Source organism: Dermacentor albipictus, chromosome 1, assembly GCF_038994185.2.
Source record: "Dermacentor albipictus isolate Rhodes 1998 colony chromosome 1, USDA_Dalb.pri_finalv2, whole genome shotgun sequence".
Classification (NCBI taxonomy): domain Eukaryota; kingdom Metazoa; phylum Arthropoda; class Arachnida; order Ixodida; family Ixodidae; genus Dermacentor; species Dermacentor albipictus.
This window is the reverse complement of record NC_091821.1, coordinates 380,311,967-380,339,697: the sequence shown is the minus strand read 5'-3', so window position 1 is coordinate 380,339,697 and position 27,731 is coordinate 380,311,967. Positions and strand designations below refer to the sequence as shown.

The 27,731-nt window shown below is 46.6% G+C and overlaps 1 protein-coding gene across 2 annotated transcripts in view; it reads left to right on the top strand.

Annotated features, from left to right (window-relative positions):
• The window catches only part of ClC-a (chloride channel protein 2), a 130,889-nt gene that overhangs the window by 69,505 nt on the left and 33,653 nt on the right, over positions 1-27,731 (top strand). Inside the window, exons 2-9 of one of the 2 annotated variants that reach the window (XM_065429740.2) lie at positions 2,911-3,004; positions 3,980-4,130; positions 11,838-11,969; positions 13,258-13,386; positions 14,704-14,837; positions 18,535-18,612; positions 22,631-22,709; positions 26,489-26,614. In XM_065429740.2, coding sequence (XP_065285812.1) covers positions 3,980-4,130; positions 11,838-11,969; positions 13,258-13,386; positions 14,704-14,837; positions 18,535-18,612; positions 22,631-22,709; positions 26,489-26,614 — 829 coding nt within the window. In that variant the 5' untranslated portion in view covers positions 2,911-3,004. The remainder of the gene's footprint in view (positions 1-2,910; positions 3,005-3,979; positions 4,131-11,837; positions 11,970-13,257; positions 13,387-14,703; positions 14,838-18,534; positions 18,613-22,630; positions 22,710-26,488; positions 26,615-27,731) is intronic. The other variant, XM_065429739.2, reaches the window with a different exon arrangement.

The window sequence follows — 27,731 nt, the reverse complement described above, 5'->3', positions numbered from 1 at the left end:
TTACGTTCGACGGAGAATCTCGCTTGCTGAATTCCTACGAATGTCGTGAGCGGAATGCGACTCCAATTGATATCTTGAGCCTACAGCCTCAGTGTACGACGGGGAACTGTAAATTTAAGTACTTTTTCTCAGCTACTGCGACGCCGGTCAGCTTTGAGATACCTTCCATACATTAATTTGGCGCGACGGTATCTCAGTGCAAACGTTCTTCGCATCTGCTGTTCATGTACTGTTACGCCGGTACGAAAGGCGAACGGGAAGAAACAAGGTAGAATGCATCTCGCGCTTAGGTAATTGAATCTGGCATGTGTGATCATAGTCTTAAGGGAGCCAGTAGGTGTGCTCTAGCCCAGCAACTAAGCGTCTGTGAATGAATCACACTATAGCGTCCCACATTCACCGGCGAATTTAAAGACGTGTACGCCTTCTATAGTATAGTCTTCTCGTGCCCGCGTTTCATTCACCAGCGTATGTCCCGGCGTGGTGCCACATGCATTTATGCATTTTAATTTTTTGGGCATGTTCGCTTCTACGAGTAGACCAACTGATGAGCTAGAATTGTGCTATCCACCACAGGCAAATAAAAAAAAAAGCTGAAAGTGTTCATTGAAACACCTTGTATATACTTCCTGTGACAGTTCAGATTCTGGAGTACCAGCGCTTAGACGAAGCGCAAAGAAGAAAAAAATTCCACCTCCATTCCGCTCTGTGATAGTGGATGCACAGCGAAGCTGGTGCGGACGCTAGACAAGTACCACCACCACGAGTGACGTACGTCACACGCGCAAGCACGTGTGCGAAAGTGCAGTATGCATCCTGATTCTTCTAGACCCTCCTCCAAGCGCAATTGCCTTATTGAACTAAATTAATGTTTAAAGGGTAATTTCGTCAGTAAATGCGTAAAGTTCGACTTGCGCACAAGCTGCCGACATTATAGCTTCGGATTTTTATTTGGATATACGAGAAAACACAAATCTGTTACGTGGAAGCTGAAAGACAAAGCCCTTTTCCAGCTGCCGTTTGAGGTCGGTCTGAGTGGCCGCGGCCGCTAGATGGCGGTACCGTTAACACAGCATAGTGCTAACGTGGACACAGCGTGGACACAGAATGGAGGAAGAGGTCAAGAAAGTTGGCAGCCAAGTACAGGCTAATTGAAAGTGTAAATAGACAACCGGGAGTCACCAGAAAGAAAGTGAGAAAAACAGAGACAGTGAATTGTATGCAAAGAATGAAAACAAAAAAGTCCATGGAGATTTACAAGAGCACGAAGAAAGGAATTAGGAGGGAAAATGTGTACGATGACACGAACGCAAGTGCCTTGCTCTTTGAGGCTCGAGCTGGTTGCCTAAGAACAAAAACATACTGGAGCAAATATTCGCAACTCGATGAGGCGTGTGTATGCTGGAGCGAAAATCCGGAGGCCACTCAGCACATCATAATGAAATGCGAATGAATTCGCCCAGTGAGACCCGTAGGTAACGTACAGCTTCCCGAAGCACTTGGATTTGAAATGGACGGAATCATTGACCAGTCAACAGGGAGATAAGCTAGAGACTTTTGGAGTATTGGTGGAAAAAAATCAGGGAAAAGATTGGTACTACCGGATTCGTTGCATGCATAGGTGGCGATACAAAATAGATGGAGTAATTTTGAGGAAGAGAAAAAAGATTAAAGAGATGTATACAAAAATGGTAGAAATAAAAGCGTGTATAGCACACCTGAGTAACGCAGGCAGTCTAGGTGACTGTTTGTCACCACCCCATTTCAAAGGGGATGCCAGTAAGTCTTCATCATCATAGATCGTCATTCTTGTAGGCCCTCCGCATAGCGCAAGTGCTTTATTGAAGCAATTGCATTTCTCAAAGTAAAATGCGTCAGAAAATTCGTAAAGTACTTACACACAACCTGAAGGCATGATAACATCGGTTTGTAATTCGAATTACACGAGAAAACATAATTCTTTTACGCGGGAATTCAACATAACCCCCATTTTCCAGCTGCCGTTCTGTTTTAGGTGAGCTCGCTACGAAACATTGCCGACCGACTAGACAGCTTCGCTGTAAGAGAGGGACATACACATTGTGCTGCGTTTATTTTTCTTTCTGCTTCATCTAAGCGCTGGCCTTCTAAAACCTGACCTATGTTACACTAGCCGGCCCAAGTTTCCTTATCGAATTTGATGTGACAGATATTGTGGCGGCCATCTGTGGTCGGGGGGATCTATGAGTTGTTGACATCTTTTCACATTACTATAGCAGAACGGACGCCTCGTGTGCGTACGCACTCCGCAATCATTCTCTTCGGTTATTATAAGCTCGCGTTGTTATAATTAAATGTTTGTTTTTAACGCGGCGTCTTGTGGACTTCTTCACGAAGCGTTAGACCAACATTTCCTCGGTGTGGCACGTCAGCACGATAACGTCACAACCGTTCATTATCATTATAAGGGTACGCACGCGTGTATGTATGCCATAGTATTTGCGCTTCCACTGCCTGCATTGCAGAATCTAGGTGCGCGCCTTTTGATTTTGACAAGCTCGCTGGGAAAGCGGGTATGCTCGTAATGTTACTTGCGAGTCAATGCTCGCGCGTGTTTACAGCCATTCGGTGCGAATTGTGACAGTTCCCTGGAACCTATATATCTACGTCTGAAAGCGGCGCCGCAATGAAGCGGACGGATGCTATTCTAACTCGCGATATCGGTACGTCGTCTTTGTTCGAACGATAAGCAATGTAATTGTTAATAGGTGGAAGAAGGGCAGCGCTAAGATGCGTACTTTACAAAGTAACTGGTGGGGGACAAGTCTCACTGCGAGAGTTCGAAGTCCTATATATAGCAAAAGCATGCATGGCTGCCGGCCGCGTTGGTCGGGCGTTCAACACTGTTCGAAGGGCTGCGCTCGCTCGCAGGCTCCCCGACACCACCCTCGGACGGCGCCGTGCCAGCTGGCCTTCTTCTTTCAACTACGACCTCTGACCCTCGCAATGACCGCTCTCACTGTGGGTAAGTAGGTGGACGCAACATTTGCACGCCGACGGCTTACAGCATCGCCGTAGCGCTGCAGCGTAGCGATCCTCATTTACCAAGTATAAAGCCACGCAGCAGCGTCGTAGCTTAAGAACTGGGCGTTTCCATTCCGAGAGGTACATACAATGTGTATAGGTGATGTACGCGTCTGATGTCGCGCTCAACCCGAGAACACGTTTTAAGCGCTGTTTCATTTGTCCTGCAGAGCTTCAGAGTGACATTCCATTGCACATTGCGTACCCCCTATACAGCCTTCTATATTTTCTGTTCATAGACTGCATTCGTTAAACGAGGCAAATAAAAGCAGTGTCTTGATTTTTAGGGTGTGAGTATTACGGCACCTTCTTGTTACGCGCAGATATTGGCTTGGAAGCGTTTTGTGTTCTTGTATTTTGTCTCTGCAACCTCAAAAGACCGCTACAGTGTGACGTGTAACAATATCTAAATCTTGTTATACCTTTGAAACGCCAAACATGTGGTCGAAATTAATGAAGTTCTTGCTATCCTCTTTTTATTAAAAGAAATATAATATTAATATGTTTGTGTATTTATTTCTTATTGTTATATCTTTCGTGTGTTAGCCCTGTCCCAAGAAGTAAAAATAGACTTAGAAATACGCTTCCAAAAGGTACAAAAGAAAAGAAATACACTGCTAAGGTTGCAGCGTTTGGGACGTATTATCGATACGAAGTTTAGATGTCAGTGTGTGCCTTGGATTTTTCCGTGCTTGCTTGACGCAATTTCTGATTTCTAATCCAATTGGGCTCCTTCCCAAGTGTAAAAGAAAAAAAAAACCACAACAGCTTTTTATCCGATATTCTTCGGTCTCTCACGCTCATCTTCAGGGCACCGATTTGGTACCCCAGTTTTGCTTCTTTTTTTTTTCCTGGACGAGCAATTGTGCTTACCACTACCCTCCCCTCTCTCCTCGACGCGTGCCCTTCGTCGCAGATGTTTGGCCAGTACAAGGAGGACCTAGGGGCCTTCGCCAAATCCGAGGCGCTTCGGCTGAAGCAATTAGAGAAGCTGCGCAAGAAGGAGGAGAAGCTCGACCAAAAGGAACTCAAGCCGTACCGGCCAGAGTGGCAGCGAAAGTGCTTCGGTGAGTGCAGCGCATGCGTAATCCGTCTCCTGTATGCTTTTTTGCTTTTTATTGCATAAGGGCACCTTCGCGAAAGCAACACATCATGTGGTGTTTGTTAAACAAAGTCCCTCACTCTTGCTCTCTCTCTAATACAGTAATGTATTATTGCTTTCGAAAAGAAAACCTCAGCCCGGGCGACTTCCGGGATCTCTCCGTGCGTAAGAATGCTTAGCCCGCGGAAATAAGTGACACGGTGCGGTGACGCGAATGGTGCCACGGAGAAGCGCGAAATTCAAGCTCAAATAGCACATAACATATGCTGTATACATGTAGCATAGGCGTCATTGCAACAATCGCGTTCCTGTAGACCTAGATGGTGCCACGAGGGCTGCCGCTAACGTGCACGTGCACATGTAGTGTTCCGCTATTGCGCAAATGATAATGTGTATAGGGCCAAGCTAAAAGCATCTATTGTCTCCGAAGAGAAGCAGCAATGCAAACAAACGAAAAAATGTCAAGGGTTTAAAAATAGCGCCTACAGGGGAGTGAAATAGGCAGAAAACGAGCGCTAACGTGCAAATATATATATATATATATATATATATATATATATATATATATATATATATATATATATATATATATATATATATATATATATATATATATATATATATATATATATATATATATACATATATATATATATATATATATATATATATATATATATATATATATATATATATGGCGTAGTCAGTTTTATACCGATTTTCGAGCACGTTTAACACTTGTCCAGAAATACTGCTTTCTTTCTTGCTTCGCAGTTCACCGCTCAAAGCGCTCTTTAGTCATGCAGGCGTGGGGATGCGTGTCGTACGAATTATGCAAAAAAAAAATTGAAAAAAGAAACAAAGAAAGAAAATGAAACAAAGAAAAAAGGAATACTTAGGAGGAGACCGACTTAGAGTCATGATGGCGCGTATAATACAGGATTGGGACGCAGATCCGCCCGATGCGGCTCCAAGGACATCTTGCCGATGCGTTATAGTGCGCGCCCTATAGATATATACGGCCTTGTGCCTATACACGGCTGCGGCCTGTTCGCGACTTGCAGTGTGACGCGGGAAAATCGCACGGAAGCGTCCTTGATCGGATGCATGCGCGGGACACTATACTCGCGATGAAAAGGACGCCGTGCACCACTCGCAGGCACGCACGTATATAGTACGCTTTCTACACGCAATAACGCCTGTCGGTGACAGCGGTCGTCCTTGCCTCTCATTATCTGTTAATGCAATTGACGGTTTACCAACCGAGTCACCTTCAGCGATCGCTGCTGCTTCAATGATAAGCCTAGTGTTTTCATTAGGAGGCCTAGCTAAGATACTGGTTAAGATACAACGGAATACAGCCGCATTGTGCGCAATGGACACCTAGAAACCCTTCCCGCCCTTTGCGCACTTTATGGCTATGGTCTTGCAATATAACGTTTAGACAGCTACCTGTCTGCCCTATATAAGTAAGGCCGACCGCATTTCAGGGGTATCTTGTACACTACACCTTTCGAACAATCTGTATACTTTTTCCTATGATTGATACTGCAAGACCTACGTTCCTTAGCAACAGGATTAGTTCTGACGCAAAGCTGTGCAAGTTTTTTTTTTTGGAGCAGAGAAAACAACATCGATACCTGCTGTTTGTCCTATTTTCTAAGGTTAGTGGGAGATCCCATGAACGTACGGGGATAACAGCTGTTTTGTTTCTTCGATCATGTACCTGAGGCTCAATGCGGTGAGGATCAGCATTTAACTTACTACGCAAGTTCTCCGAGACTGAGACAAGAAAGATGCTAGGGTACCCTGCCGCCCTCAACCGAGCGATCTACGAACTAAAACTAGGTTCTATCAAATGACAACAGGATTTTGTTAGTGCATTATGCAAGCAAGCATGAACGATACCTCTCTTAACCAGTTTTGAATGGGCGGATGCATAGCATAATAGAGGCTTATTGGCTCGCGGCTCATACTTCCAGCGTACATGTTGCCTGGCAAACAGATAAAGAACTTACTTATCTGAGGTCGCACATGCGTGCTCGTTCGTCTCAAGGAGGCGGTCATGGTTCCTCGCTTCTCACCTTGGAAACGCACAGAGAGGCAGTTTAATCGAACGCTTTGTCAATGCGACCGAGTTTCCGCGACAAACGTTTACAATAGGGATATAGTTTCCCCATATACGTTAGTTTCCTGCAAAACTTACAAGGGGAAACCCTGGCGCTGGTGTTGATGGAAGCTGCAGGTATATGGTGCTTCTGCCATCGTGGGAATTGCCGGTGTGGCGCGTGGATTTGCCTGAACTTCGTCCCTTTGTATTATAACGGCTTTGTGACTTTGCAGATTGATCTTTCTTTTTAAAACAAAATATTGCGTTATAGAAATGTGACTGTTCGCGACGATTACGCATGAGAGCAGATACTAGTTGCTTTGCTGTGTTTAGGATAATAAAAATATCTGAGTGCTTGGCAGCCTAGAAAGAAAAATTCAGTGGTGGTGTAGCGGTAAATTCGAAAGAAATGAAGAAATGCGGTAGACTTGCGTCGCACCCCTTCGAGATCTCGCCACGTCGCAGTGTTGTTCAGGAGTCTCTCTCTCTCTCTCCATATATATATATATATATATATATATATATATATATATATATATATATATATATATATATATATATATATATATATATATATATATATACATACCTATACAAGAGACATGGCTTTGTTTAATCTTCTTGCTTGAGGCTTCAAATATTCATGCTATCTTATTACGCTTTCTAAATGCGTTAGCATTAGGAGTGTGAGAAAGAGTGTGCGTGTACATATATATATATATATATATATATATATATATATATATATATATATATATATATATATATATATATATATATATATATATATATATATATATATATATATATATGTACACGCACACTCTTTCTCACACTCCTAATGCTAACGCATTTAGAAAGCGTAATAAGATAGCATGAATATTTGAAGCCTCAAGCAAGAAGATTAAACAAAGCCATGTCTCTTGTATAGGTGACCGTTCGCAGCGCCCGAGTTCGCTCTAGTAATCTTTGTGGCAAACTCTATGTTCGATTTGGCGAGGAAAATTTTTCGGTGCACTATAGCTTGAGCTGGCGCAGTGCCAGGATACTTCTCGTCGGAGAATTTTCGGACCGAACCGTTGCGTGAAGCCAATTGTTTTCTTTTTCTCTCTTTATTGTCTCTGCATTCCACTAAAGAATAATGTCAAGTCGAGTTGTGCTGCTAAATTACACTTCTACACACCAAGCTTCTTCTCTTATCGTAAGCAGAGGCTCGGTGTGCCTGAAAAAGGACGCAAGAGCGATCGATAGACGAGTGGCGACGTCGCCGTCGAGTTCCTGCACCAGCTGTCGTGACGTCGTGGATTTTGACGGCATCTGCTTATGCAGGTCTCACTAACCGTTTGTCGCTTAACAAGGAGCCTACGTTGCATTCTGTAAATACCAAAGGCTCAACCGCGTAGCAACTTTCCTGCCACCAAAACCTCTACGAAAAGAATATGAAATCTGTGACGTCAAACTTTGACGTGCCGCTACGGAAGAGTTTCGGCGCGAAATTTAGGAGGAAACTTTGTCTTTAAATTTCTCCACTGTAGTAATCGACCTTCTTTTTTTCTTTCTTCCGAGAAACGAATGAAAAGTAAGTTTCGATAGAATTGTTTACCCGTGTGTACTGATTCAGTGTTGCTCGCGCATTCTTTGCCAGGCGTTATACCGCCCCTTCTTTGAGTCAAAAGTCCCTCAATGAGGCTGACACATAACCACAGATACCGCCGATGGAGGCGACGTGTGGACGTATAGCGTCGATGAGTTTTGTGTGTGAGCGCGTGTGTAAACCTGTCCAAACAGCATTTTCCTTCGTGTCATCAGTGTATGAATACAATTCGCGAACTCTAAACGGAGCCTGTTACGTACTGGGAGCTGCGGCAGTGCAGTATACCAATCCTGTCCCGTACGCTTGCGTCGACCAAGCGAGGGCTCCGTTCTCGGTGAACGCGTAGGGGGCTCGAGCTCGTCGATTAGCACCAATCAGTCATTTTACGTTGAGTTCACGTTTTCCTTTACCGCCCCTCTAACGTGGCGCCCGCAGCGTCGGGACGCGTTGCGCCGTCGGCGGGTGGCCCAACTCGCGGCGCGAGGGGGCCCGCATCAAGCGGAACGCGAGGCGACGGAGCGTGACGCGCCGGCTTGCGTTTCGCCGCCACCGGCGGAGACGCAACACCGGTGGCCGCGTTTATTCGGTTCGGTTTTGAGGGCTGCCCGTGCCCTTACGCCCCCCCCCCTCCTCCCCCCTTTCAACGCACACGCACGCGCGAGGTGAACGCGGAGCAACGTATCGCGCGCGCGCGTTCGGGGTCGCGCGCAGCCGACGAAGCGTGCACCGGTGGCCGTCGCGCATTGCTGGTGCGACGGCCCACGGACAGGCGGCGGTGTCCCCGGCGGGATGGGAGATTCCGGAGCCGGCCGCGGTGTCTCCGCAGCGACGCTAAGGCGACAGTGGCGACGGAAGTCCGGGGCCACACTTATGCTCAATCAGTGACGCCACCACAAATTGACTTTCTGTGCAATACATTGAACGTAGAGCGAAAGAGAGAGAGAGAGAGAGAGAGAGAGAGAGAATCAAGAAGAGAACGTTGTTTAGCTCCATAGAGTAGCAGTGCACGGAACAGGACAAACGGAACAAGCTGACGTACTCTGATTAGCTATAACGTGACAAAGTCAACTTTCTTTCTTTCTTTCTTTCTTTCTTTCTTTCTTTAATTGCAGCACGTCCGCAACAGAGATATGTTCGTGTTCATTCATGTGGATGATATTTGTCGTTTGAGCGTAAGCTAATATGTTGGTCTTAAAGCAACACTAACGGCAAATATTAAGTCAAGCTAAAGTGATAGATTAGCGCTCGAGAATCTCTAAGGCGTCGATACTATCGCGAACGGAGCCTTAATAATCGAGAAATTGAAGTAAATGCAGGACATGATTAGAGACTCCCCCGAGATATTCAAGTACTTGCCCTATGACGAATGCAGCGGTGGCGTAGAGGTAGAACACCCGCCTCGCGTGCAAGAGGTCCGTGGTTCGAATCCCGGTGCCGGCAATTTTCCACTGGATTAAGAAAAAAAATCCGCGTGTTGATAAAATTGCATAAACAGGCCTGGAGTGTGGCCTGATCCCGGTGACCAGAACCGGTAACGCACTCCCTCACCAGAGCAGGATTGGCCACCCTGGTGCAGTACTTGGCCACAACCTCCTATATGAACTACACAATGACGAAAGCACTCCTCAGTTAAATTCTGTCACTACTGCTCAACCACTGGTTACAAAAATGTCAATGTATTGCATTATAATGCGAAATAAAATGCTACTTGTCCAATTCTATTTCATTTTTAGAAAAAGGGAACTAACTAGTCTTGACAACGACGCGGGCGGTCGAAAGGTTTCGTTTTCGCTCGACTCTGCGCCGTCCATGTCTTCGCGTTTCAATACTTTCCTGCTCGCGTAGCGCTGCGCTGGCTTTGCTCGCTCGCGAAACTCACACTAACTGCATGCAGCAAAGAATCCAACTCTCCCTCGGTTGGGTGGCGGGAGATTTGAATTTCGAAAAAGCTATTCGGACCCTTCAGATGAAATTTTCTCGTAAACTATATAAGTCTTTTGTTGGCACGAAACAAGTATTGCGTTGTTTCTGGAACGGTATTTATACTGTCCACGTGGACTTAGTATTTGCCTTTAGTGTCCCTTTAAGTTTAGCGCGTGCTTGTCATGCATCACCGGGTACACAATTTGTTGTGCGCCCGGAACCTTAGTCCGCGGAGCTGCACAAAGCTATACGAGTAGATAACGCGGTGTCACTTTGCCATAGAGGGAAGGGCTTGCGGCGCACTCTTTCTCCCTGACGGCTTTATTCCGTCATTGTGCACACCAGCCTAATTTGTTGCTTTGTCTGTTTGTATATTTCGCTCCACTCGGCTGCTCTTAAATTCCGCTGCCTGCCGGCTTTCAGCTCTCGCCTTCTTTATATGCTGCTGAAGAGCATTATTTCGTGTCACAATACGCTGAGACCTTTACGTTTCGATCTCAAAAAAAAAAGAAAAAAAAGAAAAAAAAAAACATACGACCCATATATTGGGTGTATATATAACTCCCATACTCGCAGTTATATATAACTCCCATATTCAGATATCTCACACGAAACAATCGGGATCCTACATATAAAAACCCCGTGTGGTTCACTTATGTGGTATTATCGAATAAGAGAGTTACGGGTCATATGCGTGTCGCCTATAGGGATGGCTTTAATGCGGCAGCGGCTAACGTCATCTATGCATTCAAACTTTTGCTTGTATCTTCTGAAGCGTCCAGCCTGGACGTAGCCCCAGAGGTTGGCTAACGAGGTCGGATGGCGCGCGCTGACGGCTGCCACAATGGCCGGAACGAAGCGGCAACGCCAGCGACGCAGCCTCCCTGCGGCCGTGGAATGCGTTTTTTTTTTCTAATCGTTTTTCTTTTCTCGCAGCGGCAACGCTGCGGCAGGATGCGCATTCTCTCGGCGTGCGCGCACATTGTTTTTCTTTGTTTTTCGTTTTTTTCCCGCTGCCACCTGCGTGCTGCTTGCCGCTGCTGCTTCGTAGCGCGTCATGGCAAGGTTGCGCCTGCTCTGAAATGGCTCACAGTTTCAGAAACATTGCCTTACTCTTTTTCTTAGTAACGAATTATGATGGACTGTCAATAAATTCGTCCCAGTCCCATGATTAAATTCCAAGGCACAGCAGACTCCATTGAGAGTGCCAAGGAAGTACGATGATCCTTGATTAGTTATCTCCTAGTTACTGCTCGTAATTGAGGCGTAATCAAATCTCGATTTAGCGTAGAGTTAGTCATGTCGCGCTTTTTCATTTAAAAAAAAATGATTTGACTCATCGACTTAGGGCACGTGCACGAGTTAATTATTGGCTACAGGCGCATTACGAGTGACGAAAACGTATTCCTTGGCCATTGCCATCGGAACGCGGCACATTCCGTAAAACATGGTAGCGATCGACTTCAGTGAAGCAGTCGTGTTAAGCAATACTCTGCAGAATGAAGTCAAATAGAGCGACACTGCGTAAGGATAGTGTTTAGCATGACCCGCAGCAACATGCCTGTGTTCCTTTCCTTTTTTTTCTTCTTTTCTTTGGCCACTGTACTGGGCAGAACTGGCAAAAGTGACTCGCGTACACAAATGCGTACACCGCAACTAAAGTGGCTATGACTCTGGGCTGGTATAATGTAAGTATTCCTTTCGCTCGATGTTATTCCTTTATTGTCACAAACCAATAACGGATTTCCAGATCCCTGTGATAAGGTATAGGGGCGGAGCGTCTCTCTGATTACCGACAAAGCGCGAAAAAGAATAGAATTGGTATATAATCGTTACGTTACTTCGACTCTACTCTCTACAAAAAAATATAATAATAACAATGTCTTGTTAAGGATTCCGTGAGTTAAATTTACAGTTCTACAACTGAACCGACATTTTCCTTTAATGCGTAACACCAGCCACGTTTGGAAGTTTTCTTTGTGCCGACTGACCCGCACTGCTTCTCTCTCTCACTCTCTCTCTCTCGATGTCCTTCCTTCCCGCAGACTTCTTGTCCAGCATCTGGAAACACACGTTCGCCCGCCTCGGCGAGGACTGGGTCTTCCTCATCCTCCTCGGCGTCATCTCGTCGCTCATCAGTTTCTCCATGGACTACGGCATCTCGATGTTCCTCAAGAGTACGTTGCCTTCTTTCTTACGCCCACCCACGATCCGCACGAATTAGCGGCGCGCGCATCGCAGGCCGCCATTTGCGTGACTACCCACAGGGTGTAACTGCAGCTGCGGTTGAAATTGAAATGCAGGAAATTACGGAGGAAAGGAGGAAAGCCGCGTATCTGCTCCCAAGTCCACATGTTATAGACTACGCTCTGGGATAGACCATGCTCTGGGAGTGCGGGTCGACATACCCCAAGTTCATCAAGGAGGAGTGGGACTCGCTTCTGCGTAGCCCCGCTCTAGAAAAGCAAATCCTGGTTGTCCGGCGTGCCCGCGACCGGGCCGGTGGGCTAACCTGCCGGTCCCGACGTGGGACTAGCCGGGTGCGCGAAGAGTTCGCGTCCTCGCCGGACCTACAATAAAGTTTATTCACTCACTCACTCACTCACTCACTCACTCACTCAGACCACGTGATGCCGTATGGCGAAAAATGATGTTCCACAGCCGGCCCCGCCATGGGCCCTAAGTAGCGCTGGCTAACATTCCCAAGGCTAGGTCTGTAATACGCATAAACACCCGAGATAGTGGTCGGATTGGTGGTCGTCGCCGTAGCACGATTGGTAGTGCAAGGCACGAATAACGCGGAGCTTGTGGGTTCGACTCCCGCCGGCGACAGGTAATCTTTTCGTTCACTTTGATTTTTCATTTTCCTCATTATTTTCTGCGTTTCAGTTTCGACCACAGCTAATTAACCATATGCCTTCATTTCCATTGCTGCCTAAGGCCTCGTATCACAGGTCAGCAGCATACCTGAAATAAATAAATAAATAAATAAATAGTCTGTTGGCTTTATATGGTCGTGATCTACTTCACCTTGAGGCTTGTACTCCGAAGCTCTGATGCAACCTTGTCTGTGTGAGATGACCAGCACTAAATAAAGTAGAGCAATAGCGACCATAACAATTAAAAACAAAAAAAACTCACAGTGTATTGGCTGTCGCGCGCAAATGCTGCTCAAAGTTGTATTTCCTATTGTTTGACGCGATATCTGGTGATGACGGGTGCTACGAGTCTTCCCGTGGGTGGTCCTTTCGCAACCTGATTAGTTTCTTTATTTCGTCCACTAAGATATAGTCAGAAATCGACATTAAGCTATTTTTACTCAAGCGGAGCTCGACATTCTTTTCAACTCTTTAGTGTTCTTTTTTTTTTTTTCGTGCGCGAGTGTGGGAGTGCGTATGTGCATTGTGCAGCGTGTATACTTTAGTGGCTTTCTTTCACGTCCATATTTTTGTTTCCTCTTCCCAGCAAGAAGATGGCTACACAGAGATCTGACGGACAATTTAATATTAAAATACGTTGTTTGGGTCTTCTTCCCAGTATTATTAATATTATTCTCATCTGGATTTGCTCACACAGTAGCGCCGCAAGCAATAGGTACGTATGCAAAGTGAACTTAGCATGCAGATGACCTAAGGATTTGAAGTTTAGCGTGCAGATGAAGATGATTTGAAGTGTTTGTGCATGCGACATCATTTATTTCTTTTTTATTTTTATCTTAAGTTTGGTTTCGAAGCTGAATGTTTTATAAACACTAAACGTTTTAAAGACACTGTCTAGTGTGAGTACCAAGCCCCTGCGTGTATAAAAGTACAGCAAGCTTGTCTAACATAGGCGTAGACGTATTACTGTATATCGGAAGCAGCGCTGGTCGTGACATTTGATCAACATTAATTCATCGGAAACGTTCTTCTATTACATGAATCCTTTGTTCGAAAAAATAAAGATATAGGCAAGTACTTTCGTGATGATTACTTCTCTAGTGACATATTTGCGCTTGAAGTGGCAGGTATTCGGTCATTTCAGTTGAGAATTTTAGCTTATTGCAGCTTTCTAGCTCTCTGTTCACTGAAGATGTGGACGGGAGCATCAGCGTTTGAGAGGGCTTTTTCAGCCTCAAAATGTCAGAAACGTCCTCATGCTTCATGCTGTTCTTGACAAGAGAGAGAGAGACACTATTCATACATAGATATGCTACTGCTCACGCCTTTATGTCAGCAGCTAAGCAACACACAGCCTCTCATTGCAGTAATAGTTTGATGCACGCCGGTCGAACCCAGCGTCACAACAACTCACTACCAGCGCTGTTATTCTAGTATGCGTTTCCTCTAGTCCGTGAATGGTCACAACAGGAATAATAAAAGTTCTGTATGCTGTGTTCGAACACAGCGTCGTAAAACGTCGCAACAGAAGCGCAGCTTCTCGTGTATCTGCGGCTTCCAATATGCTGACATATTTCAGCATTAGCGTGTCTATGCTAAAGGGACGCTAAAATGAAACACTATTGCCTAAGTTAGTTCAGTGCAGAGAATTCCAGGACTTGTACTAGCCAATCGGTAACCAGGGCCGGCTACGAATTTTGATAAGGGAGGAGAGCTCGTCTGTTGTGCACCGCTGACCCTTCCGTGAAGCTTACATTCAGTCGGTGCTGCGGGGGAGGCCAGTCACAAGTGGATAACGGAAGAGCTTCTGATTCTTCATTCTGATTGGGTGACGAGACCCATAGATGTCGCTTCACTCGAGCGACGGAGTATCAATGAGCCTAAACTGGTAGATCGCTCTCGCGGAGCGTTTTCTGTATTTGTTCAGCGAAGAAAGATGAAATGAGCTTAGAAGGACCTTGGGGAAGTCGAAGAGCTGAGTACGTCTGCGTGAGCTCGTACTCAGCTGTATAAGCCACCCTTCGCGTCGCAGGCTCCGGTATACCCGAGATGAAGACCATCCTTCGCGGAGTCGTACTTAAGGAGTACCTCACCTTCAGGGCCCTGGTGGCCAAGATCATCGGCCTCACCTGCACCCTCGGCAGCGGACTGCCGCTCGGAAAAGAGGTGAGCCACTTCTCGTGGTGCGTGCGGCTTTGCCTCCGAGATCGCGCGCCGCTCTATGTACGCAATCGCCGATCTCGGTTGTAGAGCTGACGCGACGAAACGGATATAGAAGGCACATGAGACCACACACGGCGCTCGTGTACGTACATACGTTTTGTGTCCGTGTCGTTGTGCCAGGGCCACAACAAATTAGAAGATGATTTACTAACAAAACAAGCCTTGGAGGTCTGTTTACGTTAACCACCACACTGAAGCCATTAACGTAGAGAAACACTCAGTAAGTAAAAAGAATCGTTGCCAATGGCGCCGAGCTAATGACGACTGCGGGAGATGTTCTTTCCTTCCAACTGAGCTGAGCAGACTCTTTTAAAAAACGTTGACTTTCTCACAAAGCTGAATTCCCAATAAAGCTCGATGATGCACACCATTAAAGCGATAAGTAAGTGCTAAATGCATGTTAATTGTTTACTGTATGCCAATCGATTTCGTGTAATGCACATGCAAAGTTCGAAAAGCAAACTTTGCCAGGAGCACTGGCATTTCCAGATTAACTACTTGTTGACATATGATGCATTACACAGAAGCGTGGTGCAATTGCAAAAAAAAATCTACGTTGCCGTTTATGAAAGGGTCTATTAAGGCTTTTCTTAGATCTCCCCTTCGCTAAGAAGTTCACAGGAGTCGCTTACTGATGGAGTTGTTACTTAATCTATAAATGGTGGAGCTAGCGAAAAGACTCAATACAAGAAGAAGACGTACATGGGGTACACGCTGAACTTAACAACGCACTTTATTTACTTGAAACATGTCCTCAAGTCGAGAGAAGTGCATGCGTTTTCTTGAGTATAGTATTTTTTGACAGGCTCCCACCGCAGCCTTCCCTTTACTCGGGGTGCTATTGTGGACATCTTCAGAGTCCGCCATGTTGTTTAAGTTTGCCATGTTGGCGTTTTCAGCCAGTGAGGGACGGCGTAGCTGGCTTGTTCGCCAATGAGAGCTAACGAGATGGCGAATTTGACAATATGCCGTAATTTGACAATGTCCAGAGTAGTAACCTGGGCTGCTACTGCCGTGAATCGAATCATAGTGACGTAACAACGTGCATTACGGTGCTAGCAGCTTAGTTTTCTTTACCTTTTTCTTTTTGTAATGAACTGCTTGCATTCATCGTCGAAGCGACGTTGAAGGGCTTTACGTTGCAGTTTGTTACTGTGCTCGTGTGACTCATTCAAGCGTAAGCCGCGCCTGATTGCGCACTTTCACATTTGCATTCTCCATGGGGCAGCCAGCTGTGCGTAACACTACAGAAAGAAAATATAACGAATGTGCGGGAAGACGGCGGGGAGGGAAATGCTGCAGTCATAATTACAATACGAGTATTTCCTGCACTGGGCATGACGTGAGTTGTAAAATGGTTCCGCCTTTTGTGAACATTGTTCGGAGCTACTTTATTAAAATGTTTCAAAAATTTAAAATTTCTGTTTGTCGACAAGAAACCAAATGGCGAGAAAAAAAATGATTTCCCAATCCCCTCTGTGAAGATGGTCTGACAGCGAAGATGACAACTAGAACGATTAGCCATTGCGACGTAGGTTGAAATTATTCACGTGGCGACATTGACACACGCTTTGCCTCATTATTAGCCTAAGGTGTTTCGGCGGTCTGCTACTTGGCTTGCACCGCTACTTCGTGCACCTACAAAGAGTGGACCAGAGAGAAGAGAGATTCGCTGCGCCTCGTATGCACGCTGCTTTTCAGGAGTCCTCACTATACGGGGCCTTCCAGTAGCATTGTCACAACACAAACCATCTGCTGGGCGGGTAATGCAGTTACGTCACTCCCTGCTTCGTATGCTATAGTCAAGCTGCCGTCGCCGCGGCGCCTTATGCTATGTTCACACTACGGTCGTAACGCGCGTAACAGCTCTTTTGGCGTATCGAACGTAACGGCTGTAAAACACGTTACGGCAGTTAAGCCGGCACCTCTGTTCACATTTACTGCTGCTTAAATTACGGCTTTTACAACAGGCCAATCAAATTTGGAGCTGCAGAATCGACGTCACCAGCGGTCCAATATGGCTCCTGCCAACATGCGAGCGCTGGCCGAGATCGAAGAAATTCACGCTCAAAACAAACTTATAGTCATGTATTCAATCGCCCAAAGACAACGAAGGCGACGCAGAAGGGTTTGGGTGCGGCAAGTATTTCTCGACAGGGCCGTGGACGGCGATTTTCACAACCTTATCGCCAAGCTCCGAGTTGGTGACGCTGCGATGTTTTATAACATCATGCGCATGTCGCCCCAGCAGCTCCGCTTCCTTGAAAACCTAGTGAGACCACTCATCGAAGTTCGGAGCACGCATCTGCGGCCATCGATTTCCTCGGCGGATAAACCAGATGAACTGAAAACAGTCTCGCAAGGCGCACTGCAAAAATTTTCACGAACACAGCCAATCGTGCGCACGGAATGGCGGAATGGCACTTCCCGCGCCCGGAGCTGTCTGCAGACGGAATGACGGAAGTGTCGTCACCGGTTGTTGAAAGACGAAAGCTTATCGATCATTGGCTGTGTCGCAACGGTCGTAACATAACAGTCGTAAATGTTGCCGACCCTTTAACACTCTCACCCACGATTTTTGCGAGAATTGCGCACGTTGGTACCTTTACGTTCGCAGTCTGAACTAGACGCATACGCTTGTTGCGCTTCCGCTTACGTATGTTACGAAAAATCGGCGCCTTACGAACGTAGTCTGAACATAGCATTACGCAACAGTAATCTTTACAGGGAAGCGTATGCGGGAGCGCCGAGTGCTTCGCATTGAATGTAGGCGCAGCAGCGCCTTATCATCAAATATGTGGTTTGTATGCTTGTTTTGCGCTTGTTTTTTATTGAAAAGGATGCTGTCCTGTATGTTGTATGCGTGATTCCAAAGAATGTATGCCCTGTTCGCTTCACTTCGCTTAGTGCTTGTAGTCGCTGCCTTACGGGCATGTGAGCCATTGCATTGGGGGGTACGAGCCATTTATGATGTTTTTCTATCGACGTTACGCGATGAAGAAATCTCGGGATCCTAGTCATAGACAGCTTAGCTGTAATATAGCCATCATCTATTCTACTAATTACGAAGGCCGACAGTTTCGTAGAAGGGAGAGTTCGTGTTTTTGTAGCCCGTTTTCAAGTTATATGCCGATACCCGCTCGTTTTATGAGACCCGAGCGAGCCTCAAGAAGTAAGGCAAGTGTAAACGTACGCCTTAATAATAATAATAAAAAGAAAGACAGGAGAATAGGAAAATGAGCATGCGCAGAACAAAAATGTTATGCATGCTCCATGCATATCATCTACGGATCTTAACCGCGAAAGGTGCCTTCACTTTTATGACGTCACTCATCGCACATACCCTGCTAATCGGCTGCACATTAAAGAATATCGTGGGGTCGAAATTAATCCAGAGCCGCTCAGTCCCTTTGGCGTCTCTCATAACCTGTGAATTCCTTTTGGACGGAATCCTGTTATTCAATTATTCAGTCCTCCATATAAGCAATATACGAGCGAAAATAAGGGGCGCAGCGCCAGTTGCGGTCGTAGGAACTGGTCGTCTGGCGCTCGTTCTTGCGCCTTTGTTGTTTAACTTGCAAGTGCAGCGTTGTTTTACTCCGTGGTAATTCATTCATACCTTGTCCTCTGTTGCCTGCAGGGACCATTTGTGCACATATCAAGTATGATAGCCATGTCTCTTAGTCGCATCGTGGCCTCCTTCAAGGGCATCTACGAGGTGAGTAGTCGTCGTATACTTTGCTGTGATCTGTTCGCTCGGGCCATGTCCTCCGAGATCGACGCGCTAGATGTCTTAAGGCGCGCTCACACTAGCGGGAAAGCGCACAACGCAGGACGTTTCCCGCACGCCGCTTCCCGCACAGACCGGTTTTTCTCCCGCAGACAGGCTGCTCTGCCGTCCCGCAGAGCGATGGGTCCTGTACCTATTTTTGCCGTGCCGCTGTCGAGAACAGCCAATGGGGGCCGACCGTGAACCGTGACGTCGGTCCCTGTTCAGTGACCCCGTCGGCGGAGGCAGGAGGCTGCGCGCGTGCTGCGGGACACTCGGCTGTTGCTCGGCGCGCTGTCCTGTGTGTTCCTGCCTCGAGGGTCCTCCCTCAACGCCTCCTCTCTCTACATCCCAAGAACCGCAGCGAGAAAACGCGCGCAGTGTGATCGTCATTCCGAGCAGCTGCGACGCAGCGGCGTCGTTTACGCTGTGCCGCTGCGGGAAGTCTCCCGCTAGTGTGAGCGCGCCTTTAGAGGCCGTGCTTGAGCGCGCTGCGTTCCTGCGGCGCGCTACATGCGCCTCCACGAAGAAAGAAACGAGCTGTGGCCGGCACTTAACCGTGTCAAGTACGCCCGCCATTGCAGGCGAAATGCATTTCTACATAGGAGGTTCGTGCAAGACACTCGAAAAATGAATTTAGGTCAAGTAACTCTCTAGGGTACCAAAGACTAGGTAAAGTAATTCGTTACAGTTGTGAATTCCATGATTGAGGTTTATGTGCTATTGAAAACAAGATACTTTTGAAATAATAATAATAATAATAATAATAATAATAATAATAATAATAATAATAATAATAATAATAATAATAATAATAACGCTTTGTTGGCTCACGAAAGCCTCTATTTCTTTCACATGTGGCGGTGACATCTTTTAAGAAATTTGCAAGTAGTTTTGTAGTTCCTTGAGAAATGAGTGCAAGATACGTGAAAAGGTACTAAGGTCAGCTTAACCAATACCTGCCTTGAAATGTATTCGAAAGGCAGCAAGTCACTCCAACAAGCATAAGTTACATTATAGTGTAAGTAATTAAGTCCTAAGTAACGTGTGACTTTAATTATGGACGCGGCAGCACTCTTCTCCTTTTCCCCTTTGTGACGTCGCATTTTTTAAAATAAAATGACTTGAACCACCGTCCCAAACCACATGCACGAGTTATAATTACTGACTGCAGGGCCCCATTCCCGTCCAAACATGGTGACGTCTTCAGTAATGTGGTCGTGTGTAGCGATGTTATGCTGTCTTACGGGAGTTGGAGTAACGTGGGGTAATTGGAGGGATCAATTGACCTGCAGCTCAGTGTGTTAGCTGCAGCGTAAATGTGTGAAACGAGACTTCAGGGCATATTCTGCTAGCTCGAAGTGTTTTCTGCACGCCCATTTCACGACTTGACCGCCACGAAACGCGCACGTTTGGCGCTAACAGATACAAGGATAGAAGAAAGGGCCACGAAGAAGGGGGGGAAAGTGTGGGGGTTGGTGGAGGCAGAGAGCGTTCTAGCGCAGAGACGTTAGTTGGCCGCGCCAAATGCATTGCAACGTGGGAGAGTCGCGACGTCCCCGACCATCTTGTTCCGTGACCTTGACACCGAGTCGACTTCCTGTCCGGCCATGCTGGGTGACTGCTTGCTGTGGGGGCGGACGTAGTTCAAGTCGGGAAACGAGGGCGTTCCGGCGTGACCCATAATTCAGTATCTCTATCGAGCAAGCAAGTTGAAACACAAATACTGAGGCCGTGGCCGATATAGGCCTTAACTGTTATTTAATCGCTGGGCTTGCTGCTGGTTGCCATGCAGTCCCGTAGAGATTACGTGCGGCATACGCTCTTGCGAAGGACGAGACGCGTCTCCATGATCGTACTTCTGTAAGTGCGAGTCGGCTGCGACATCGCGCGTTGTGCAGAAGGCGCCCATATTTAAGGATTCTTGTCTCTTAGTAATTTCGTCGTGCCACTGGTGCCTCTCAATAACCACTCCCGAAGACAGCAACAGCTGGCGATACCTAGCGAAATACGATGCTTTGGGCCAATTACTACTTTTTTTGGTCCTTAATACGGTATAAAGTGTATGCGTTGCTACCAATTGAAACATCTTGTCACTGATGTTAGTGCTGGACAGTATACCCACAAATACCAAGGCAGTATATGTATATATATAGTGTGCCGCACCCTAAATGAGAAGTAACCGGTTAAGAGGAGGGAAGAGAAAACTTTATCACTGCTCGACAACGTGTCCAGAATGACCTGTAAGCTGGTCAAGATGTCTGTGACGGCTATAGAACTCATAATAGAGTCACGAATGTGGATCCACTCATTGCTGAGCAAATGTATTGCCCTAGATAACTGCTGGGTGATCGCTATATGTTTATTGTTCTAAGTGCCATGAAAACATGTAATAAGAAGCCAACAAACAAAGAGACCAAGGACAACACAGGGGAAATTACTTGTGCTTACTAATTTAAATAAAGAAATTATAAATTAACGGAACTGAAAGTAGATGAAGAAACAAAGGTCGTTCCACATCCGCCGCCAAGGTTCGTGAGTGGTGGTGCTGGCCAGCACTCCCAGGGTTAGTTGTAGTAGTAACACATAAATAGCCCGGAAAGTGGATGGGAAGACGGCGCCAGGCGGTAGCTGAATTGGTAGAGCATCGCACGCGTAATGCGAAAGACGAGGTCAGTTCCCCACCTGCCGCTAGTTGTTTTTTCATCCATTTTCAGTTCCATTAGTTTATAATTTCTTTATTTCAATTAGTAAGTAGAAGTGATTTCCCCTGTGTTGTCCTTGGTTCTTTGTTTGTTGGCTTCTTATGATATGATTAACCCGCCGTGGTTGCTCAGTGGCTATGGTGTTGGGCAGCTGAGCACGAGGTCGCGGGATCGAATCCCCGCCAAGGCGGCCGGGTTTCGATGGGAGCGAAATTCGAGAACACCCGTGTACTTAGATTTAGGTGCACGTTAAAGAACCCCAGGTGGTCAAAATTTCCGGAGTCTTCCACTACGGCGTGCCTCATATTCAGAAAGTGGTTTTGGCACGTAAAACCCCATAATAAAAAAAAAGATATGATTAATTAAAAACCGGGCCTTTCGGTTAACCCCCTTTCTTCTCGTTAATGAAAACATATACAAATACGGCCGCATTTGTACCCCATTAGGACCTTCATGAAAGCGACGAGGGATTTTTACGCATATGCGTGCCAGCATCTGCAGTGTTGTGGCCAGTGAAAACGTAATCAGGTCTTGCAGGAGTAATCAGCCGAGCGGGAAAGTTGTTAACGCAAGCCTTTGAGCTGGCCCTGTGATTTATTACGCATAAATCTTAGCCTGTAATATCTTGAACTAACAGGGACGTCTGCGATTCGCGGGACAGGGTGGTACTTCGAGTCTACGTGATCAATCGCATTGCCGATGTGATCTGAGCCTCACCGCAGTCACTCCCTTCACAGATGGCGCAGGATAAGTGAAAAGGATGACTTTACAGTCGTTGACTCCCAGTGAATATGTGTATGGGATGAGCGTTTTCATGGTTGCGTCATTATTTGTGAATGTCTGAGTGCGTGATTTATCTATCGAGTGACTTCAGACTGGACATCACAGATCGCTTTCTTCGTTTTAAGTGAAGTTCATGAAATCGCGATAAGCGAATGAGTGCTTTGGTATATAACTAACGTCCCTCTCACTGCACCATTATTTAGTGAACGTGTTACTGATTCATCCTTTCTGACCGTCGGACAACTTCGCAGCGGTGTCGCGGTTTGTTTTTGTTCGTTTCGTACGAATCGAACCATGATGTTGTTACTTTTGTGTTGGCGTTTTTGTTTGTTCGTGTTCACTTTGGCTTTGTTTCGTTTTCTTTATAAATTTTGATTTCCGTTCACTCCCTCTTTTGTTCTCCCTCCCTTTTCTTGCACGTGCCTCCCCCTCCTCCCCCGCCGACCCCTCGTTGTCCTCGCCCACCTGGTCGTCCCCAGAACGAGTCCCGGACGAGCGAGATGCTCGCCGCAGCCTGCGCCGTGGGCGTCGCCTGCACCTTCGCAGCTCCGCTGGGCGGTACGGCACTCCGACGATGGTCGAGCCCATCTCGGAGTTCATTCTAACTCATTCCAGGGGCCATGTTCTTGATCGACCGCTTTCGGAATTAACGTTCGCTTGCGCATGACGCGACGTACGTGCAGCCTCATGCTTCGCTGGAGCTACGGGTGCCTTGTCAATGCAAGCACCCAAGCGGAAACTGCGTGACGTTAAAATGAACTTAAAAAAAAGATGAAGAAGCGACCGCTGATGGGGCGCAGTGTTACAAACCATTCCTCATTAGTATCTCTGCGCAACTGAGAGAGGGAAGGAAGGGCAAAAAGGTTAACCAAGGCCTTGTCTGTTTGGCCACCTCACACTGTGGTAAAAGGAAAGGGAGGGAGAAATATAAGCTGGAGGGAAAAAGAAGAGAAGCCATTGTGCACGCACCCGCAAATGAATGTTCATATGCGGGTGCGTTAAGAGGAAGCTTTAGCTCGGGCCGATCTCCGATGCCGTCTATTCAAATTAATGTAAAACGTAGAAACCTTTTTTTTTAAATAACCACTGGTCTGATTTCATTGAATGTTATTGCATTCGAGAGACAAGATTAAATTCTAATGACTATTGGAAGCAGAATTCTAATTGAAGGCCTGAATTTATAAATGGAATTTTTAGAAATTGGTAAGCTTTAAAAATACAGAAGCATGAAGTTTACACATTCGTAGCTTTGCACCGAAACCAGTTATCGCAGTTCTGTGAATTGCATGCGTTGCAGCATCCTAAGCGGACAAATTTGGTATATCAATGTATATGTTATGTGAACATTTCACATTGTTTACAAGAGTTTTGCGAATGCTCTACTCACATATTATTGGTTTTCTTGAGAACCATGTATAATACATCAATTTTGTCCGCGTTAGATCTACTATTAAACGCAAATTAAAGAATAGTGATATCATTTTTTTTATTGCTACGTCACAGAGTTGTAATTTTGATTGTTTCGTTTTCTGGAAATTTTGCGATTTACAACAACAATAATTAAATTTATGACGAGCTAAATCAAGATTTCGCTACTAGCAGTCACTAGACTCTAACTTTTTTTTCTTTTAAATGCAAGAAGGCTCATCAAATTTAGTGCAGGGGTTGACGAGAAAAACTATTTCTCCCTGAGCTAAATCTTCCTCTTAAGCAAGTCCTGAGATATCCCTATACGCCAGTCTCCGCACGGAGCAACGTATACATATGTAACAGAATGAGCAACTGAACAACATACAGAGGAGAAAACACAACGAAAACTGCAAAGAATTCATGGCGCACTGAGCGCCAAGGTCATTTCCTCGTCTCCGTTGGCATACCGAGAGACATCATTGAGATGTTACCGAGGGAAATAGCTGATAAAACACGTTTGAAACGCGCACTTCGGCACCCATAGGAATATTTGGCTCGTTTCAAGACTCGGCCGTGTAACTGTGCAAAGCTTGCGACGCAAGTGTGAGATTCCACGAAGAGTTTAAGAGTGCCGTAGTCCCGCAGTCACTTCGAGGCGCGCAAGCGCACCTGCAAGTGAAACGCCAATAATACGATTTGTCAGAAGATAGCGCCGAGTGTACGTGCCGATTGTGGATAATGCCAAAGGGTTTACGAGTCCCTACGCAGTGCGGCGAAAATGTCGAAATATTCATACGTTTAGGAACGTACACTCCTACATTTGGAAACACTGGCAGAAGGCGTCCCGTGCCTTCCACCGTAACCGCCGTCTTCTGGCTACTTTCTCATCTATCTGCAGTTAAACACCAACCGGCTACAATCGTTATCTGGCTTAGCCAAGCGACGCGCACAGAAAGTGAGATATATCCGAAAGCGGTCGGTCAAGAATACGGCCCTAGTTGAGGAATTTTACATAGTCATTACGTTCTACGAACCGGTTCAATGGTGAGGCCAAACTTTGGAAGTCATGGTACTGAATATGCACCGATCGTTGCACCTCCATATTATGGGAAAGAAGGATAACCTAACAGGCACCTCCAGAACTTTGTGCACAAGCGCGAACCGCATGCGGCTCCTGTGGCTTCCAAAAGTTGGTCCCAACAGATGATCGCTATTTCGAGTGAAACTTCGTAACTCGAATTAAACGAGCAGCTAGCTCAGACTGGCTGGTCCTGCACCTTGACGCGAATGAACTCTGGCGTAAAAGGACGCACTCAATGATACAGGCGACGAGATGTGCCAATACCGCTATTGCTATAGCTAACCAGGGTTGTTCTTTTTGTCGTTGCCTGTCTTCCTAGGCCTTGTCTTTTCGCGCCGATCTTCATTCACGTCAAGGTTCGTAACTGAACCTCCGCCTCGCTCTCCCTGCCTTGCTGTCTGCTTTCTTTCTTTTGTGTTGTTTATATGTTCTCGTTCCTCTTTCTAAACCATACAGTGAGTTGATCTCCCTCTTTCAACACAAAGACGTCCGCCATGCTGCCAGCTCGCTTGTGGCTTACCTTTACTTGCGATGCTGTTCTCTTCGCTCTTGACTGCGCCTCATTGCCCTCGACAGTTTTTTCACTTTGCTGGCCGAAACCGATAATATTAATTCTGTTCCGGGCGCTTAATCTAGCTCACGTATGCTCTAACACAAAGCAATCGGCGCCAAACTTAGTTGCTTGGCGTGTCCACAACCATGGCTCCGTCCTTCTTTAATGTTCCTAGGTCACTTCGCTCCCGAAAATGGCAGCCGCACGCTGGACCGTGCTGTGGGACCTCTATGACACGCTCAGATCTTCTCACTTTCCATAGCGTATGCGTACTGAGAGCGTTACAACATGGCCGCAAGAGCGCGGCCAGCAGGCAGCCGTAAACCACAGTAACGATTGACCCAGAAACATTTGGTGGCGGGCTAAATCATGGGGCCGTATCTACCTGTGCGCCACTGTGCTGCGATTCCACGAATCTGTTGTATATATATTTCGGGTCTTGCTTGCGCACTGCAATGTATCGCATCATCCACTGAAATTCTCGCTTGGCTTGTGCTGTTACCTCTACCGGTGGCTTATGTGCAGCTGGTTCCTAGATGACTATATGTGTTTTCAGCGTTTAAGCATTGTCTCGTGTTACTTGCGGTGATCAAAGTATTGTTAAACGGTGATGTGTTGTTTTTCTTCTTTTGTTTTTATTGAATCAGAATGCTCGAATTGCATGTTGCTTCGGTCTCGCGCGCCCGATGGCCGGGAAACTTTTGTCAAAGAATATACAAATTTAATTGGGCGTCCGCAACCACCCACGTACGCAGCGCGCAAGGTCGTGCGTAGCTAAGCACGCGCGCACAAAACGGCTATAGTTGGCCGGACGCAGAAGTTGAGAGAAGGGGATTGCTGACTAGCACGTGCAGGAGCCGGTAGCGTGCTACTCAGCGCCGCCATAAGCCAGCTTCTGAAACTGTGTAGCCAATATCAGCCGTCACGAAGTCAAACCGCAAGCCGGAGTCATATCTTCGGCACGAGCCATATCGAAAAATGCGCTCTCGTGGTAACGCGCGAACACACGAGAACGTCCCGCAAAGCGCGCACCTAACGCTACGTAGTTTTTTAGAAAAAAGCTGTACGCGCACGCAAAAGACCGTGTATGCTCCTGCGTACTGCGCATGCGCACTGTCGCCTACGCGGGTTTCCTGCGCACGCAGAACTGTTGTGCACGCCCAACTAAAACTGCCTAATGTTTATTACCTCATGAATTTGAAATGGTTTCCCATCTCTGTGTTCTCCTTTTGCTTCTAGTCCTCTCTTTCACGTTTTGCCGAAATAAAAAAAAAACGATAACAAACCTTGCAGGAGTGCTGTTTAGCATCGAGGTAACCTCAGTGTTCTTCGCGGTGCGCAACTACTGGCGCGGGTTCTTCGCCGCCGCCTGCGGCGCCCTCGTCTGGCAACTGCTTGGAGTCTGGCTCAAGGAGCAAGGTGCGCATATCACTGCCTCTATCCGCGCGTGCTGTGTCGGGAGGGAGAAACGGTTTGTCGAACAAGGGAAAGCCTCGCAAGCCTATACGCATTTGGTGGGCTTGGTGCTTCAACTACTAGCAGCAGAAAAAAAAAAAACCCATTGCGCAGGACTTGAGTAATGTACAGACAACGTCGCCGAATAACAACCGGATGTTTATTGTTTTTCAAGATTCTTTTTCTCCGTCGCGCCTTTTCTTTTTTTGCTAAAGGGAAAACTCAGTTTGGAGCAAGTGTGTCGACAAAGGAAAACTTGGCTGCCCGTTGTCTTTTTGACAAGGTAGCTCAGCTCAGTGGCTGTGGCGTTGCACAAGGTCACGAGTTCAAGCACAAGCCTGAGCACAAGGTCACGGATTCGATCCCGGCCGCCGGGGCTACAATAAGATGGGGGGGGGGGATGCAGAAGAACGCTCGCGGTGTACTGCGATTCACGTTCACGTTAAAGAGCCTTATTGAGGTCAGAATTTATTCGGACTTCTGTTCACTACGCCGTGCCTCGTAATCAGATCGGGGTGTTGGCACCTAAAATGCCAGAATTTAATCGAAGTCTTAAACGTCGGCCGTAGGCTGAGGCTTCTCCCTTGATCTGTCGCACTGGTTATCACTTCTAGTTTCTTGTATTCTTTGTATTCTATTTCTTGTATTTCCTGTGAACCCGTTGTTTCGTTTGTATCAGAAGAGTTTGTCCAGGACAAAATTGCAGAACCGCCGCTGTGACTGGTTTGCTAGGTGTTTCGCTGCCCGTGTTACGAGGTGGCAGGTTGGATTCCCGGCTCCGGCATCCACATTTCCAGAGGGAGTGTAATGCAGAAATGTTCGTGTATTAATTTTTGGGGGTGCATATTAAAGAGCCCCAGATGGCAAAAATTTAGCTTTCCACATAGTCGGCATGCCACGTGAGCGAAACTGCGTAACAGGCGCAACAACGTTCGCCTGAACTGCGTGGCAGTGCGACCCTAGTGTAGTGTACACTCGCCTGTTGAGAAGGGAGATTTTTTTTTTTCGTAACGAAACATTTCGCGTCCGCGCCTGAGCAAACGAGTTGTCGGTGCGGCTCGCTCGATACGTCTGTTCTGAA